The sequence below is a fragment of the Pan paniscus genome, chromosome 1, assembly GCF_029289425.2.
Source record: "Pan paniscus chromosome 1, NHGRI_mPanPan1-v2.0_pri, whole genome shotgun sequence".
NCBI lineage: Eukaryota > Metazoa > Chordata > Mammalia > Primates > Hominidae > Pan > Pan paniscus.
The window spans coordinates 207,929,185-207,947,572 of NC_073249.2; the positions used below are offsets into that span (position 1 = coordinate 207,929,185).

At 40.9% G+C, this 18,388-nt stretch overlaps 1 protein-coding gene across 20 annotated transcripts in view; it reads left to right on the top strand.

Moving 5' to 3' along the window:
* Nucleotides 1-18,388, top strand: part of UBR4 (ubiquitin protein ligase E3 component n-recognin 4) — a 136,469-nt gene that overhangs the window by 24,161 nt on the left and 93,920 nt on the right. For all 20 annotated transcript variants that reach the window (XM_063594400.1, XM_063594405.1, XM_063594395.1 and 17 more), the window contains exons 15-28: nucleotides 1,021-1,208; nucleotides 2,132-2,291; nucleotides 2,412-2,497; nucleotides 7,068-7,237; nucleotides 8,547-8,829; nucleotides 9,563-9,698; nucleotides 11,258-11,337; nucleotides 11,844-11,972; nucleotides 12,671-12,853; nucleotides 12,986-13,111; nucleotides 13,199-13,428; nucleotides 15,379-15,500; nucleotides 16,726-16,823; nucleotides 18,079-18,236. In XM_063594400.1, the coding sequence (XP_063450470.1) occupies nucleotides 1,021-1,208; nucleotides 2,132-2,291; nucleotides 2,412-2,497; nucleotides 7,068-7,237; nucleotides 8,547-8,829; nucleotides 9,563-9,698; nucleotides 11,258-11,337; nucleotides 11,844-11,972; nucleotides 12,671-12,853; nucleotides 12,986-13,111; nucleotides 13,199-13,428; nucleotides 15,379-15,500; nucleotides 16,726-16,823; nucleotides 18,079-18,236 (2,149 nt within the window). The remainder of the gene's footprint in view (nucleotides 1-1,020; nucleotides 1,209-2,131; nucleotides 2,292-2,411; nucleotides 2,498-7,067; nucleotides 7,238-8,546; nucleotides 8,830-9,562; nucleotides 9,699-11,257; nucleotides 11,338-11,843; nucleotides 11,973-12,670; nucleotides 12,854-12,985; nucleotides 13,112-13,198; nucleotides 13,429-15,378; nucleotides 15,501-16,725; nucleotides 16,824-18,078; nucleotides 18,237-18,388) is intronic.

Sequence of the window (18,388 nt, forward strand, 5' to 3'; positions counted from 1 at the left end):
TTCCTTTCCCTCCAAAATCAGAAAACATCTCAATTGTTCCATATTTCTTCCTGTGTTGACTCATTTTGTGACCTCTGCTCTAAGCTTTCTCAGTGAAACTCAAAAGGTCACATGTGAGGTGTTCCGTTTGGATGTTATCATAGTCATAGTTTAGGGAAGCTTGAGTAGAGAAACCTAATCCTGTTGTAGTGAACACACTGGCATGCCCTCCTGCCTTAGTTTGATGAGAGAGTGAATAAGGTAAGTACCTCAGATTCTTTCATAATCAGGTTTGTGGGAACAATGTGAAATACGAAGGGAGCCGTGATTCTTACCGTCCTGTGATTTATGGTTGATAAGGCAAGTATAAATTTGCTCTTGAAAATATTTGGCTTGTTACCGGTAAAATAATGTGAAGTTGTTTTTCTTTCTTTGTTGGGCTCCTTAAAGAAAAATTGGCTGGGCGCGGTGGCTCACACCTGTAATCCCAGCACTTTGGGAGGCTGAGGTGGGCAGATCACAAGGTCAGGAGTTCGAGACCAGCCTGGCCAATATGGTGAAACCCCATCTCTACTAAAAATCAAAAATTAGCCAGGCACATGCCTGTAGCCTGTAGTCCCAGCTACTCGGGAGACTGAGGCAGGAGAATTGCTTGAACCTGGGAGGTGGAGGTTGCGGCGAGCCAATATTGCACCACTGCACTCCAGCCTGGGTGACAGAGCGAGACTCCCTCTCAAAAAAAAAAAAAAAAAAAAAAAAAAGAAATCAGTTTTATTGGGGTATAATTTACATGCAATAATGTGAGAGATTCTTAACGGGTTGAATCTATCCAAACATTTGAATCAGTTATTGATGATGAGTGTTGCTCTTATTTTATGTATGCATTTAGATGAGTTTTGATACACAAATGCAATCTTGTAACCATCATCACAATTGGGATATCCTTGTATTCCTTTTGACTTAAGTACTTTTAGGAAGCAGATGCACCAAAAACACTTTTAAAAAATATTTATTTTTGTTACTTTATCTTTCTCTATTCAGACGATGACAGTGAGCCTATTTTGGGGCAATGGTTTGAGGAGACTATTTCTCCCAGTAAAGAGAAAGCAGCACCTCCGCCTCCTCCCCCACCTCCTCCACTGGAAAGCTCTCCTCGGGTTAAAAGCCCCAGTAAGCAGGCCCCTGGTGAGAAGGGCAACATTCTGGCGAGTCGCAAAGATCCTGAGTTGGTAAGAGTAGGTTTCTAAGGTTTAGGGGAAGTGGACATGGGGAGCTAGGGGTATGAGAAGCAGATAATTTGAATGCAAACATTTTGTGGCTTGGATAACTGTAATATTTAAAGATATTTTTGCTTAGGACTTATATGTCTTGATTATGTGTCATTAAAGAACTTATGTGACTGTTACTGTTTCTCTGCTGGCCTTTAGAATCACTTAATGGCTTTGTGACTTTGGGCAAGAATCTGAATTTTTTCTAGCCTTAGTTTTGTCTCCTATCATATGGGAGTGATTGTACCTGCATCTAAAGGTGTTGTGACATCTTAAAGAGAGACTATTTATAAAGTGCTTAGCATAGGTCTGATATATCATCAGTGCTTGCTGTGGTTGAACGGTTGGTTCAACTAGTATTATCTAGTAAGTGTCAGTCCCCGTTCTGATGATGTGAGTGAGTCAGATACAGTTCTTGCCTTCATATATATAGCTTACAGTCAAGGATGTGGACAAAAAACATTTATACAATAATTCAATTTAATTTTAGGAGAGAAGAGCTAGGAATTCTATATATGTGTAATAATCATTCATATAGGCTTCAGGATTGAATATATCAGTAATGAATTGGAGCCGGACAGAGGACCTTAGGAGAACAAAAGAAATGGGTCAGTCTATTTGGAAATCCTGTTTTCATACACTGTTTTGTAACATCTGTTATATTAAACTGGAATGCCATTTTGTGTAAGTAGAATTACGTGGGAAAGAGAGACTCATAATGAAACTTAGGCCCACTGTAAGTGATTTAAAATCTGATTCTTTCATTCATTGTGTTTATTGCAGGAGACCTATGAGCATATTTTATTTTCTATTTGTAATCAGAGTTTATAGGAATGCTGGGCTTATGACCCTGATAAGAGCTTTTTTGTGTGTGTTCCTTTCAGTTCTTAGGTCTGGCTTCCAACATTTTGAACTTCATCACCTCTTCCATGTTGAACTCTCGGAACAATTTTATCCGAAACTATCTGAGTGTATCTCTTTCAGAACACCATATGGCCACCCTAGCCAGTATCATCAAGGAGGTGGACAAAGATGGACTCAAGGGTCAGTAGACAAGATATGTGCCTGATGGATTTTTTTTTCTCATGGAGTTTGGCTGTTGGCAGGGAGGTGTGGTGCATTCAATAGCTGCTTAAATAATTGGCTTTTCTACTTGTCTTCAAGGTTCATCAGATGAAGAGTTTGCTGCAGCTCTCTATCACTTCAACCACTCACTGGTAACCTCTGACCTTCAGTCACCTAACCTTCAGGTTTGTGTGTGCTGTGACCATCTAGGCAAGAGCTCATGACACCACCTTCCATAGGCTGCAGCTCCAATTGTTTGTTTGTTTGTTTTTTTGAGATGGAGTCTTGCTCTGTTACCCAGGCTGGAGTGCAGTGACACGGTCTTGGCTCACTGCAACCTCCACCTCCCAGGTTCAAGCGATTCTCCTGCCTCAGCCTCCAGAGTAGCTGGGATTACAGGTGTGTGCCATCATGGCTGGCTAATTTTTGTATTTTTAGTAGAGACAGGGTTTCACCTTGTTGGCCAGGCTGGTCTCAAACTCCTGACCTCAAGTGATCCGCCCGCCTCAGCCTCCCAAAGTGCTGGGATTATAGGCGTGAGCCACCGCGCCCGGCCTGTAGCTCCAATTGTTAAGGAACAGTTTGTCATTAAATCCCCTCCCTGGAAAGAGCGTTGAGAGGTGATTCTAATATGTCCCTGTGCCTTATATTTAGGATCATTTCCAGAAAAAAAAATATGTCTTTTATCTTAAGTCAGTAAGCTTAAAGAAAAGGAAAACCCACAAAAACAAACAGAAACTCCTGATGATTATGCAGTTTATATGAAAAGAAGTATAAATGGTCAATAAACATAGGAAAAGTATTCAACATCCTTAGTAATTGAAGAAAGACAAATTAAAATGTGTGTTTTAAAAGAATCAATCAAATTATAGGAGATAGATGCTCTCATATACACTTGTACTTGCAAACCCACCACCAAAACAAAATCTAGGACATTGACTATGAACTTCCAATCTTACGGTTCTCTCTCCCCACTGAAATAGCTGATGTCTTGAATCCTAAATCTCAAGTTCCTCATGTCCTTAGTCATATATGTATATGTATGTGTATGTACATATATAATCTATATTCCTTAAATTTAAAAAAAGTTTTAATAATTGCTTGTAGTTTTATAGCAAATGACATCATGCTGTATGTAATGTTTTCAAGCTCTCTCTTTTTTCATGTAGTATGATATAGTACTGTATTGCCAAGATTCATCTATATTGTTATATATTTCTATAGTTCTTGTTTGGACTACTGTATGATATTCCATTATGTTTGTGACTCAAAACCACAATGAGATACCACTTCGCTTACACGCATTAGGGTGGCTGTTATTAAATGGAAAGTAAGTGTTGGTGAGGATGTGGAGAAAGTGGAATTCTTGATGCATTGCTGGTGGGAATGTAGAATGATACAGTAGTTGTGGAAAACAGTATGTCAATTCTGCAAAAATTACATATAGAATTACTATATGGTGGCACGTGCCTGTAGTCTCAGCTACTCGGGAGGCGAGGCAAGAGGATCACTTGAGCTCAGGAGTTTGAGGCTGTAGTATGCTATGATTGCGCCTGCAAATAGCCACTGTACTTTAGCCTGGGCAACATAGCAAGATCCCCATCTGCCCCCCCAAAAAAAATAGAATTACTATATGATCCAGCAATTCTACTTATATACCCCAGAAGAAATGAAAGCCGGGGCTTGAACAGGTGTTTATCCACCCATGTTCATAGCAGTATTATTCACAGTAGCCAGAAGATGGAAGCAACCCTGGTGTCCATTGACATTTGAATGGATAAACAAAACATCCAGCCATACAATGAATGTTATACAGCCTTCAGAAGGAAGGAAATTGTGACACATGATACAACATGGATAAACCGTAAAGACATGATACTAAATTAGTCAGTCACAGAAGCACAAATACAACCCTGTATGGTTCCACTTCTGAGGTACTTAGGTAGTCAAATTCATAGAGACAGAAAGTAGAATGGTGGTCGCGTGGGGCAGGGAGATGGGAAAATGGGGACTTGGTGTTTAGTGGGTACAGTGTTTCAGTTTGGAGAGATGAAAAAGTTCTGGACGTGGATGGTAGTAAGGGTTGCAGAATAATGTGTATGTGCTTAATGCCACAGAACTGTTCATGTAAAAATGGTTGAAATGGTAAATTTTATGTTATGATACTTTACCACATAAGAAAAGTAAAACAAAAATAGTGCTTGGTACCTAGTACTAGTACCTTCTAAATGTTAGCTCTCTTAATAATTGTATTATTGTTTAATATTATTATTGCAGTCTCTTGGTTCATTTGTTCAATACATATTCATTGAGCACCTACTATGTGCCAGGTACTATTATAGACACTGAGGAAATAAAGATAACTTGAGTTAGTGTGAGATCATGAAAAAGGAGGGAGATAGGCATAGGACATTTTGCAGAGATCATGGGCCATTATTTGAATGGGGTGAAGAGCATGGAAAGGAAGGAGTCTTGGATATTGCCTGAGTTTAAAACTCAAATGAAACTAGAAGGATGCTATTGTCATTAATAGGGACAGGAAAGTCAGGAAGGGGAGTTGGTTTGGGGGTAAGAGAGATTGGGTTTTGTTTTGTTTTTTTTTAGAGGTGGGGATGTTACTGTATCTCCCAGGCTGGTCTTGAATTCTGGGCTCAAGCAGTACTCTTGCCCTCAGCCTTTTGGGACTATGTGTGTGTGCCATCATGCCTGGCTGGTCCGTCCTTCCTTCCTTCCTTCCTTCCTTCCATCCGTCCGTCTTCCTGATGGGGTCTCGCTATGTCGCCCAGGCTGCTCGAACTCCTGGCCCAAGTGATCTTACCACCTCAGTCTCCCATATAGCTGGGACTGTAGGTGTGAGCCACTGTGCTCGGCCTAAGGTTTCAGTTTAACTATGATGAAGTTTTGGGGTGCCAGTGTCTAGAAAATAGTTCGGAATGTGAGTCTGAAATTGAGGAATTAAATTGGGGCAATTTTTGAAGTAATGAGAAACAGTGAGACTAGCAAGATAGCTGAAGGCTGAGGCTGAACCCTTAGAAATGCCAGTATGAAAGAGGAGTGGAGGAAGGGAGGACTCAGCCAGAGTTCTGCTGCTAGATGGACTGTGGTGCAGTTTGACTTCTTAGAGAGTCAGTTACCTTACTTAGAGCTGAGAAGGAAGGATGGGGTGGAAGGGAAAGACCAGGTTCCTATGGAATGTTAACTCATTTTTGTGGCTCTGAGGACTGAAAAACTGACACAAAGATGAAAAATGAGCAAAAAAAAGCATTAAAAATAGCATTATAAGGAATATATGTTACTTATCCATATATGTGGCTAGGTACGCCCCTTGATTTGAACATTTAGATTTTTTTTCCTGATTTTTCCATTATTAGAATTGTGCTACAGTTAGTATTTTTCATGTAGCTCAGGTAGGTTTTTTTTTTTTTTTTTGAATTGTTTCATTTAACTTAGGAATTAAGAAGTTGTTTATGACTTTGTTGAGCATGGTGGTTAAGAATGTGGTTTTAGAGGCCGGGCACCGTGGCACTTGGGAGGTGGGTAGATCACCTGAGGCCAGAAGTTCGAGACCAGCCTGGCCAACATTGTGAAACCCCGTCTCTACTAAAAATAAAAAAATTAGCCAGGCATGGTGGCACATGCTTGTAATCCCAGCTACTCGGGAGGCTGAGGCACAAGAATTGCTTGAATCTGGGAGGTGGAGGTTGCAGTGAGCTGAGATCGTGCAACCGCACTCCTGCCTGGGTGATGGAGTGAGACTCTATCTCAAAAAAAAAAAAAAATAAATAAATAAAGAACATGGTTTTAGAGATAAACCTGGCTTTACCACTTAGAGACCTTCACCATCCCTTATCAGTGACATGGAGCACATAATACTTCCTGTCTCTGCCTGGCACATCCGGTGTGACAACAAAGTATGCTCTGCGCTTAGCTCAACCTATGGTAACTGTGTAGTCCACGGAAACTGCTCTTGAGGCCAGCGACATTTTGCGAAACATTCATTTCCAAGGAAGAGTCCTTGAGGATGTAGTATAAAAATATAATTTAATTTGGCAGACTTAGAAATTTATCCTACATCCCACAGTAACCATGCTTTCTGTCTTCTGAAGCCAAGTGAGAAAGCAGGCATTTGTCTGGTTTTCCATTGGCATCCTGCTCAGTGTGCGTGTGTGTGTTTGAGAAGATAATTTGCAGCTTAGCTACTGGGCTGAAAATGAAGCTCACTTGAAAGACATGCTCCACCTGGAGGTGAAGAACAGCCTTGTTGAGTTCTGGGTGCCTTGAGATCTCATAGGCAGAATTTCTCTGCGAATACTGCGGATCTCTAAGTTGTTGGATCTTCCCCTTTTGGGTGTTATTTGTATTATGTAACTGATTATTAAAGAAAAACTATTAGCTATTACAGTTGTTCAAGAAGTTTGCTTTCAAAGGCAACAACTTCTCATGTTTTGTCCATTTACAAAATTATCCTGATTCTGGTATCTCAATGCTTTTCTCCTTTTTCAGGAGCCCATATCTGACACTCATTAACTATAAATGTTAATGAGGTTAGATCAGTAAGTTTTCACTTATGTTTTTCTCATTTGTTGACCTAAATGATCTTTATCCAAACTATTCCAAAGTCTGAATTTCTGGGTCCTTCTTTCTTTAAAATATTCTGTTCAATATTAAACAAACAAACGTTTGAGAACATGAGTCACCTTTTGACTTTATCCCATATCTGTTTGCTAATGTTCTGTTCCATGTCTTTCTTGTCAGAACACACTGTTGCAGCAGCTAGGAGTGGCTCCTTTTTCTGAGGGCCCTTGGCCCTTGTACATTCACCCTCAAAGCCTCTCTGTGCTTTCACGCCTCCTGCTCATCTGGCAACATAAAGCTAGTGCTCAAGGTGACCCTGACGTCCCAGAATGCCTTAAAGTTTGGGACAGGTAAGATGTCTGTAAGAGAAGGCCTATAGAGAAGGTTATTTCCTTTTTTATTTGTTTGACTTCTTTGTAGTTAATCTGTGGCTTTGAGGCTTTGCTGTAATGATAATGTTTAGAGTGGGGAGGGTAGAAGAGGGATGGACTTGGAGATGTGCTGTTAGAAAACAAGTATGTCAACTTTGGTCTGGAAATAAATCTCCCTGTAGCACATGGGGGATTTGGTTATAATTATTCGATGGAACCACAATCTTGAACAGAACCAATTTTATCCTGACCTGCTTTTTTGAAAGACAAGCAGGGAAGCCAGCTCTGTCCTTGGTTATTTTGCTTTCAACATGAAACCACTTAGGGGCACTTGCAGTGTTTTTTGGAGAAATTTTAAAGAATTTTTTTCCTTGGGGGAAGCTCAGATTAATCATCTAAATCCGCTTTAGATGGACCTGTATTTGCCATTTTTGTTTACATGGTTAGAAGTCTTCAAAGCAGTTTGTTTTCCTAAAAGGCTTTGCTTTTTCTGTTCCCCATTGTAGGATCAAATAGCTCTAATGCTGGATTTGAGAAATCATAAACCTCCTTGAGTGCCAAAGACCCACTATATTTTTCCTGGTGGAATCTTGCAAAAAGGCTGAGAGGGTCGAGGGGTGCAATGAGGGAAACCCTTGTTAAACACACAAATCTCTTTCCTAATATTAAAACACAAATCTCTTTCCAAATAGCCAAAGGCAATGGAAACAGTTGGCTACATTCATTCCTTTTTTGCATAAAAGCTCTTCTGACAAATTCTCTGAATAGTATATTTTCTTTTTTATTGCTTTATAGTCTATCGAGTTATTTTTGACTATTATCATGCAGTGATTTTTAACCTGTAGTATAAACTCTCAAAACTAGAATTAAATGATAGAATCAAAATATGGGGAAAAGTAATTGAATTGGTTCACCTGTCCAAGTTTGTTAATCAGAAAGGAACAATAGCAACATTTTTGTGGGGGAGCTTGTAGTACTTTTCATGGTCACAGATGACAGGGTGGGCATTAACACGCCTGTGTTAAGGCTTGCCTCAAGCAGTCTTCCCCTCGACCTCCCAAAGTGTTAGGATTATAGACTGAGCCACTGTGCCTGGCTGGCCAAGTCTGACTTTTTTTAGCCAAAATTTAGTTTCTGTCTTGTCTTTACCATGTAGCCTTTTTTTCTTCCTTAATTTGTTATCTTACTGCCTGGGTTTAGGAAATTTAACTCCTCTAGTGCTTGACATTGTAACTCCTGGGGAATGCTCTTTTTCCCACCAGATATAGTCATCTTTTCTCTCTGGTAGGTTTTTGTCTACAATGAAGCAGAATGCCTTGCAAGGCGTCGTGCCCAATGAGACAGAGGATCTGAATGTAGAACACCTGCAGATGCTCCTCCTCATTTTCCACAATTTCACTGAGACAGGCCGGCGGGCCATATTGTCGCTTTTTGTCCAGATCATCCAGGAGTTGAGCGTCAACATGGATGCTCAGATGCGCTTCGTGCCACTTATCTTGGCTCGCCTCCTTCTCATCTTTGATTATCTGCTTCATCAGTACTCCAAAGCCCCTGTGTATCTATTTGAGCAGGTACAGACCAACACGTTCTTTTTTGCTTCACCGTTACTGAGAACTTTATTCTTCTCAATGGTTACCATGATCCGCAGCCCAAATGACCTACTCACTTTAGGTTTTAGGTTTTGGTAGGTTGATGGGTAGGATTAGGAGGACCGCTGAGACTTTGTACTTGATGTTTAGCCAGAAGTGATACATGTAGATTACTTGATTTGATGCATTTTTTGAAAGTGGAATGTAGGCTGTGTTCAAAGGCATTCTCCCACGAATTGCCCTGCTCTACCTGTGTCTGATGCAGTGCCCTGAGCATCGGCCCTCGATGAGTATTTGTTAGTGGTTGAATGACAGTCAAGTAGTAAATTTTATGGATTGGTAAATTCCTTTGTTGTAAGGATCCAAAATGAGGATAGGAGGATCCGTTCAGACTTAACTGTGTTCAGCATTTCTTAAAATGTTTCATTGAGCACTATACCCTTTATGTTGCACCAAAAATTGCATTCCAAAAGTAGTCACAGAAAAATCTTTAAATTTTTATTTTGGTTTGTGAGTTTCCCAGGCTTTGGTATACCAAGCTATTATCGTACCTGAGTGAAAAGCTGAATGGTGCCCAATAAAACAGAATATTTGAATGTAGAACACCCACATTCAGATTACCAAGATTCAGTGTACCGAGCTATTATCATGCCTAAGTGAAAAGCTGAATGGTGACTGTGTATCTTTCTTAATTTCAGTATTTGTGTTTTAAAAGGTACAGCATAACCTGCTAAGTCCTCCCTTTGGGTGGGCAAGTGGATCCCAGGACAGCAACAGCCGCCGGGCAACCACTCCTCTCTATCATGGATTCAAAGAAGTAGAAGAAAACTGGTCTAAGCATTTCTCATCAGGTCAGAAAGAAGACTGTTAATAAGAAACTGACTTACTGATTCTCATTGGTGGGGTTGAATTTGAAGCTTGGAGACTCTTGGAGGATCTTTGGTCATTTGCTTTAGTGTAATCCCTATGGGTGGCAAATCACCTATGGATTAAAACATTTCAGAAATGAACTCCCACATAGCCTACATTTATATTTTTTAAAAAATTGAAGCTGGGCACTGTGGCTCATGCCTGTAATCCCAGCACTTTGGGAGGCAGAGGCGGGCAGATCATTTGAGGTCAGGAGTTCGAGACCAGCCTGGCCAACATGGTGAAACCCCATCTCTACTGAAAAAATACAAACAACATTTAGCCAGGCTTGGTGGTGCCTACCTGTAATCCCAGCTACTCTGGTGGCTGAGGCAGGAGAATCACTTGCACCAGGAAGCAGAGGTTGCAGTGAGCTAAGATTGCACCACTGCACTCCAGCCTGGGCAGCAGAACAAGACTCTATTTCAAGGAAAAAAAAAAAAATTGAGGCTGAGCATGGTGGCTCATGCTTGTAATCCCAGCACTTTGGGAGGGCAAAGTGGGAAGATCGCTTGAACCCAGGAATTTGAGATCAGCCTGAGTAGATCCCGTCTACCAAAAATTATTTTAATAAGTAGCCGGGCATGGTGGCACGTGCCTGTGGTGCCAGCTACTCGAGAGGCTAAGGTGGGAGGATCGTTTGAGCTTGGGAGGTTGAGGTTGCAGTGAGCTGTGATCACGCCACTGTACTCCAGCCTGGATGACAGAGTGAGACCCCTGTCTCAAAAAACATAAAAACTAAAAAATAAATTGAGACACAAGAAATCAGAATCCTCGTGTCTGGCCATAGGGTACAGTATATGGATTCTTGCCACTCTGTGTGATTAATTTTCCTTATTTTCCCTTAGAGTTGTGGTTCTAATGTACAGCTAAATTTCCTTTTGGGTCTTGGTGATATGCTGGTCTGAAACGAATGTGAACATGAGATTATCTCTAGTGTTTTTCTCATATAGCAATTGTCTGTTCTTTGGATGAAGTGTTTGTTGTGTTCATTTTTAGTGTGTGTTTGCGCTTACCCTGAGGATTATTAGATGTTAAGTGTGTTTTGTGGAAACTTTTGTGAAGCCTTAGTGTGAGTTTACTGTTATCTTTTACTATTTGATGTTAGGGAAACAGCATGTAAGTTTAATGTGTGCAGGCTAATGATATAATTTGTTGATTGATTTGATTCTAGGGCACCCTACTTAACTCTTAGAGCAATGGTTCTCAATGGGTGATTTTGCCCTCTCCCCTCCAGGCCATTTGGCAATATCTAGAGATATTTTCGGTTGTCACAACTGGGGATGCTACTGGCATTCAGGGGGTAGAGGCCAGGGCTGCTCTTAAATCACCTAGAGTGCACAAGATGGCCTCCCACAGCAAACACTTCTCTGGCTCCAGATGTCAATATTGTTAAGGTTGGGAAACCTTATTATAAAGTATTTTCTGAGTTTTACATTGCATACTAGTTAGATAGAGTTAAGAATGGAACCATTCTTTTAATCAGCACATTACTTTTCAGATGCTGTCCCACAGCCCAGATTCTACTGTGTCCTGTCCCCAGAAGCCTCAGAGGATGATTTGAACCGACTTGATTCTGTGGTACTAGGAATTTTAAAACTGCATTTTATATGTGGGTCAGATGGTTTCCCCCAGAATCAGCCTACTGGGGGGAAAGGGAATGACTGACTTTTTATAGTCAGGAAATGTGGTCTGTGTTACGATTTGAGCTTACTCTAATAGGAAAATGTTACTTGGATATTTATTTGTTGGGTGCACTTTTGCTGTGGGGTTTGTCCTTTCTGGATTGGCACCTCTGACACTTGATTTTTGAAGACAATCTTTGTTAGCATTTTTCACATGCAAGTATTTTAATGGGCAAAAATAATTGTCTTACTCTCTTATTCTAAAGCCAGCAGTTGTGTGCTCACAATAGCTTGCAAACAGTGTGAGTAATGTCCCAGAATGGGAATCTGCTCCAAGGAGAAATTAATGAGTATGATTTGATGGGATATTTTGTCAATCATGAGGATAAGTGATAGTGCATAGGCAGTAGGAAAAAATACTTTAAAAATAAGGAAATGATTGTCTTTCTTTCTTGATGTCAGGCATGTGACGTCCTTTTCTCCAAGCTTGTCAAGTATGATGAGCTTTATGCTGCACTGACAGCCCTGCTTGCAGCTGGGTCCCAGCTTGATACAGTTAGGAGAAAGGAAAACAAGAATGTAACAGCCTTGGTAAGACCATGGAACCCTGAGAAGTCTTTGGGTTGTGTTTGATCATTGATCATTTCTATCAGAAATTTCCTTCTGAAATGTAATCAGTTTATTGAATATTGATTTGCAAAACTGACTGATACTTGAGTATTTCTAGGTAGTTTGGGTAGCTATGTTCACCTTAAAGATAATTTAATCAGCTGTTGCATTTTTTTGGTTACCATTGAGAGAACTGTAATTTAAGAGTTAGTGGTCCCCCCCCCTCAAGTGCTATATCTCCTGTGAATACTGGTTGATGTGTGATATTGAAAGCCTCACGCTTGAGATTTTTCCGTGGCTCTGTTAATGTGTCTCTATATTCTAGAAGCAATTCCAGGCCACAAAAACGGATAGCTGATTGCAGGTCTGCTAAGCAGAATGTCCTGCCCTCTTTTGGTTAATTGGTAAATTATTGGGGAGCCAAAGTTGTCTTGGAGTAGCCTTTTTGGTCTGTGAAATGTGCAGAATACGGAACAAATTATTTGTATGTGTGTTCTGCCATTTTCTGCTAGGTGCACTCTCTAGAAAGATCTGGAGAATGGACTTGGGCCAAATCTCAATTTAAAATCAGGACTCTATACAATTCTGGTTTAAAAGTTGTATTTGGAGTATTTCGTACTGTGAGGGAGATCTTGAGGCAATACCAAGTGCTACCTCTATGCTGCTTTTCCTTTCTCCAGGAGGCCTGTGCCCTTCAATATTACTTCTTGATACTGTGGAGGATCCTAGGAATTTTACCACCATCAAAGACTTACATTAACCAGCTATCCATGAACTCACCTGAGATGAGCGAATGTGACATCTTGCACACTCTGCGATGGTCTTCTCGGCTCCGGATCAGCTCCTATGTCAACTGGATAAAGGTAACACAGAGCTTGCTGCTAAGACTATTCAAAGCCAAAGTGCTTTGTGCTTACTGGAGCTTTTAAATTTGAAGATAATGAAAGCTTTGCCTATAGTGATCTCCTAAACACTTTTTCTTGCTGTCCAAATAGGATCACCTTATCAAACAGGGAATGAAGGCTGAGCATGCTAGCTCGCTTCTAGAACTGGCATCCACCACTAAGTGTAGCTCAGTGAAATATGATGTTGAAATAGTAGAGGAATACTTCGCTCGACAGGTATGTAATATTGGAACCTAAATGATAGAACTTGGTTTCTACCATAGGCCATTGCCACAACTAATTATATTTTGCATATTTTTAAAGATCTCATCCTTCTGTAGTATCGACTGTACCACCATCTTGCAGCTGCATGAAATTCCCAGTCTGCAGTCCATCTACACCCTTGATGCCGCCATCTCAAAGGTCCAGGTCTCTTTGGATGAGCATTTTTCTAAGATGGCTGCTGAGACTGATCCTCATAAGTCGTCTGAGATTACCAAGAACCTACTTCCAGCCACGCTACAACTCATTGACACCTATGCATCGTTCACCAGGTGTGGTGAACTGCCTGCCCAGAGATGCACATGCACTCTTCACTCTGTGCAGATCCCCCATTGACTCAGAATTTGACATTTTTCCCTTTCTTCAGCTTAGGGGTTTTTTTCCCCACGGTATAATGCTTTCTGCTCTAGTATGAAGGGGTGCTTGATGAGGAAATTTTCAAATAGTGCGGGAGGAGTCAGGAGGAAGTTTAATGTCTATAATTCTTTATTTTGTACGATTTTACTTGTAGGATACAGAGAAAGGTAATTTTTCAAAACACTGTCATTTCTGTTATTAACTGAGTTAAAGCTCCTTAAATGCTCTTTATTTATTATTATTAAAAAAATTTTTTTCTGAGATGGCATCTCGCTCTGTTGCCCAGGCTGGAGTGCAATGGTGCGATCTTGGCTCACTGCAACCTCCACCTCCCGGGTTTGAGTGATTCTCCTGCCTCAGCCTCCTGAGTAGCTGGGATTACAGGCATGCACCACCGTGCCTGGCTAATTTTTGTGTTTTTAGTAGAGACGGGGTTTCGCCATGTTGGCCAGGCTGGTCTTGAATTCCTAACCTCAGGTGATCTACCCACCTCAGCCTCCCAAAGTGCTGGGATTACAGGCATGAGCCACTGTGCCTGGCCCTTAAATGCTCTTTACATGTCATGATACGTAGTTGGAGAAAAAAAAAATCTCTAAATGAGTTAGAAATTATTTGAAATTCAACTCTTTCTATAACAAACACTGCAAATTGCATGCCCTGTAGACTTTGGTCTGTATGATGTTTAAATATTTAAAGTTAATTTCAGTATATAAAATTGGGAGATTATTCACAAGTTTAGATTTCTGGCTTTTCTTAAATTGGAAGAACTGGCAAAACTGGGCCTGACTTCCCAAACAACAGTAACAGACTGGAGCTGAGAATTAGTTCCCTTTGCAGCAGTTTTCACCGGGCTCTCTTAAGCTTATTGACTTTATCTGGTCCCTGTAGGATCTCAGTGTTCACTCCTGTTCTATGGTGCTTTTTTGTTTTGAGATGGAATCTCACTGTGTCACCCAGGCCGGAGTGCAGTGGCGCGATCTCATCTCACTGTAACCTCCACCTCCTGGGTTCAAGTGATTCTCCTCAGTTTCCCGAGTAGCAGGGATGACAGGTGCTACCACCATGCCTGGCTAATTTTTGTATTTTTGTATTTTCAGTAGAAATGGGGTTTCTCCATGTTGGCCAGGCTGGTCTTGAACTCCCGACCTCAGGTGATCCACCTGCCTCAGCCTCCCGAAGTGCTGGGATTACAGGTGTGAGCCACCATGCCCAGCTCTGTGGGCTTTATGCTGCTTTAAAGGGACCTAGATCTTTGTCAGACTTAACTAACCTTGTCTCTTAGTATGATTGCCTTGCAGAAGATAGAGGGCTGTTGTTTGAGGCAAATTTTTTGAACAAATATGTATGGCTGCTATGTGCCAAGTACTTTTCTAGGTGCTAGGATTATGGCAGTAGCCAAAGCAGACCAAGTCATTGCCCTCTGGGAATTTACAGACTCTAATCTGGCCTAATAGGCCAGTACTTTCCACACTGAGCTGTTAACGTTCCTGGTCAAGTAAGTTTGCAAAATGTTGGATAAACAGTTTTTTTGTTTTGTTTTGTTTTAAAAAATATAGTATTCAGAGCCTTTACTGTATACATGGTCAATCTTCTGAGGTGGGGAAGGAGGATAGATATAGTATTCACTGTTTCTCAGGCTTACTTGTCAGGCAGTCATGTTTTGGGAGCATTTCAGAGGAGGGGACATTCTTTGGGAAATGATTACCCATTGGAATTCTTAGAGACCAGGAAGGGGCAGGCACTATCAACTGCATTAAATAGATAGGAAACTGAGATATAGGATTTTCAGCCAGTCTAGGGCCAGTTTTTCCTAACTGGTGGGATTAGAATCTTATGGCTTCACTTTCCCCCTATTTTTTCCCCAGAGCCTATTTGCTGCAAAACTTTAATGAAGAGGGAACAACTGAGAAACCTTCCAAGGAGAAACTGCAAGGCTTTGCTGCTGTTTTGGCTATTGGCTCTAGCAGGTGCAAGGCAAATACTCTGGGTAAGAGAACAAATGTGCTTTTGAGTAATATTATTACAACAGCTACTACTGCTAGTACTATGGCTTCTCTCCCTTGGTGCCTACTGGCGTTTACTATTTATTGGAGCCTTTTTGTGTATCAAGCATTTAGGTAGGTTTATCTGTTTTGATCTTCACAATAACCCAAGAAGTGTTACTTTGATCCCCTTTTTACTCATTATAAATTAGGCCTAGAGAAGTTATTTGTCCACAGTCCTGCATCTTGCAAGAGATAGAGCTGGGATCCAAACCAGGATCTGTTGGTTCCAAAGCATAAGGCTATTTTGTCTTTAGCACAGATCTTTGCTCTCCTCCCCTCCCCTCCCCACTCTCTTCTCTCTTCTCTTGGCAGGGTCTTGCCCTGTCACCCAGGCTGGAGTACAGTGGCGCTATCGCAGCTCACTGCGGCCTTCATCTCCTGTGTTCAAGCAGTCCCCCTGCTGCAGCCTCCCAAGTAGCTGGGATCCCAGGCACATAATACCATACCCGTATAATTTTTAATTTTTTTTGTAGAGATGAGGTCTTCCTATGTTGCCCAGGCTGGTGTTCTTTTCATTTATAGGGGACAGGAAGATTAGCAAGCTAGTACTTTGTGCCTGGAAAAATCTCTTTGCTGGGTTAGGAATGATCTGGTAGAAATTTAGGGTGGAAAATCAAAGGGCTTGATTGGAGTTAAGTACAGTAGTTATCCTTTAAAATTTACAATCGTTTGTATTTTCCTTAATTTCAAGCTTTAAATATTCATTTAACATTCAGATAGTCTCACTTTGTACTGCTTCATTGAATGCTGTTCTTAATGTGTGTTATGATCCCTGCCCTTAAGATTCGTCTTAAAGAGAAAAGAGATCAAGAGAAAAGTGATACCTATTTATAGAAGGGGAGCAGATGTTTAATGGTGATTTCAGTCTGACTTACAATGACTCACCCTCACTTTGCATCTTATTTTCAGTTGTCTTCTTTACTTGCAAGATTAGAAAGTGAACATGATGGGAAATGAAAACCTTACAATTGAGAGTGTTAGTTATTAAGCAATTAACTGGTTCTTGGACATAGTACTGCTATTGAAATATCTATCTAAGCTATCTTACTAATTATTTTGACAGCCTGGGCTGTACTGTTTCTTTCTGCATTTGGGCTTGGCTTTTAGAATGCTCTGTGTCGTTCCTTCTTTCTTGTGATGATTCCTTGTCCTTTCTGTCACCTCCAGGTCCGACACTGGTTCAGAATTTGCCATCGTCAGTGCAGGCTGTGTGTGAGTCCTGGAACAACATCAATACCAATGAATTTCCCAATATTGGATCCTGGGTGAGTCCCTATCTGTTCCAGGGTAGAAATATTGAGTGCTAGCCATTCTGTCTTTTGTTCTTAAGCCTAAAGGAATTAGGCTTAAACTAGCTACCAAGATATCTTCATATACTGCAGTAATATTGGCTATGGCTGAATCATTAATCAATGCATTTAATCACCTAGTTGGTTCTCATATGGCTTTTTGCTTAGAAGTTTGTGTTATCAGAAGACAAACCATTTTATTTATTTGAGCCTCAGTTTCTTCACCAATTGAATGTTGGGCTGTGACGATTCAATGTATTGAATGTTAAGTGCCTAGCATATTACCTGGCACATGAATTCCCAATACATATTAACTCTGTTTCCTTTGTAGGTTGTATGTCAGGAACCTGCTCCTTTTGTAACAGTTTTACAGGGTCGCTTTTAGCTTCTCTAGGCTTTTAGATACTACTGAGTCTTCTTTTTTTTTTTTTTTTTTTGAGACGGAGTCTCGCTCTGTCACCCAGGATGGAGTGCAGTGTCGTGATCTCGGCTCACTGCAAGCTCCGCCTCCCGGGTTCACACCATTCTCCTGCCTCAGCCTCCCGAGTAGCTGGGACTACAGGCGCCCACCACCATGCCCGGCTAATTTTTTTGTATTTTTAGTAGAGACGGGGTTTCACTGTGTTAGCTAGGATGGTCTCGATCGCCTGACCTCGTGATCCACCTGTCTCAGCCTCCCAAAGTGCTGGGATTACAGGCATGAACCACCATGCCCAGCCAATACTACTGAGTCTTCTGTCAGTTAACTTGCTCTTTGTATATCCTCTGCTCACACTACCTCTATTAACAGATTATTCGCTTACTGAAGTTCTTTTCAAAAGCTAAATATTGTAGTCTTGTTATCCCTGCTTTATGATCGTGACCTCTGTTTACACCACCCAGAACTTTAATAGAGACCAGATGCATTGCAAAATCCAGTTCCTTCTCAGTCATTATAGACAAACAATAGTTTTACTTTAAATATAGTGCATTATATTATACTCTAATCATTTGAAAGTGGTATTGGATATTCGTTGCATTTAACTGTTAACTTTGTACTAATTAAAATTTAACTGCTTCCTTTTCTATACCCCACTTCCCTTCCCAGCATGAATAACAGTGTATACTGAGTAGAGGCTATTGTTTACAAACGTCAGTGGGGTCTTAGTTTATGTCAGTTTTTTTTTTCCATGTGAGAATTTTTTCCAGGGTAGATGGTCTATCCATTTACATCTGCTTTGCTTCCTTTCAGCGCAATGCCTTTGCCAATGACACCATCCCTTCAGAGAGTTATATTAGTGCAGTGCAGGCTGCACACCTGGGGACTCTCTGTAGCCAAAGTCTGCCCCTGGCTGCTTCCCTGAAGCATACCCTCCTCTCACTGGTCAGGTTGACTGGAGATCTTATTGTGTAAGTACCTACTACATAGCCCCAAGGACTCTATGTCTGTATTCTATTGTGGTTAAAGAGGGACAGTGAGAGTTTTATAACTATGTAGTAATGCTTTCTTATATACTTCTTTAGCAAAAAGAACCTGTTGCTTTAAAGTATAAGCACTTACC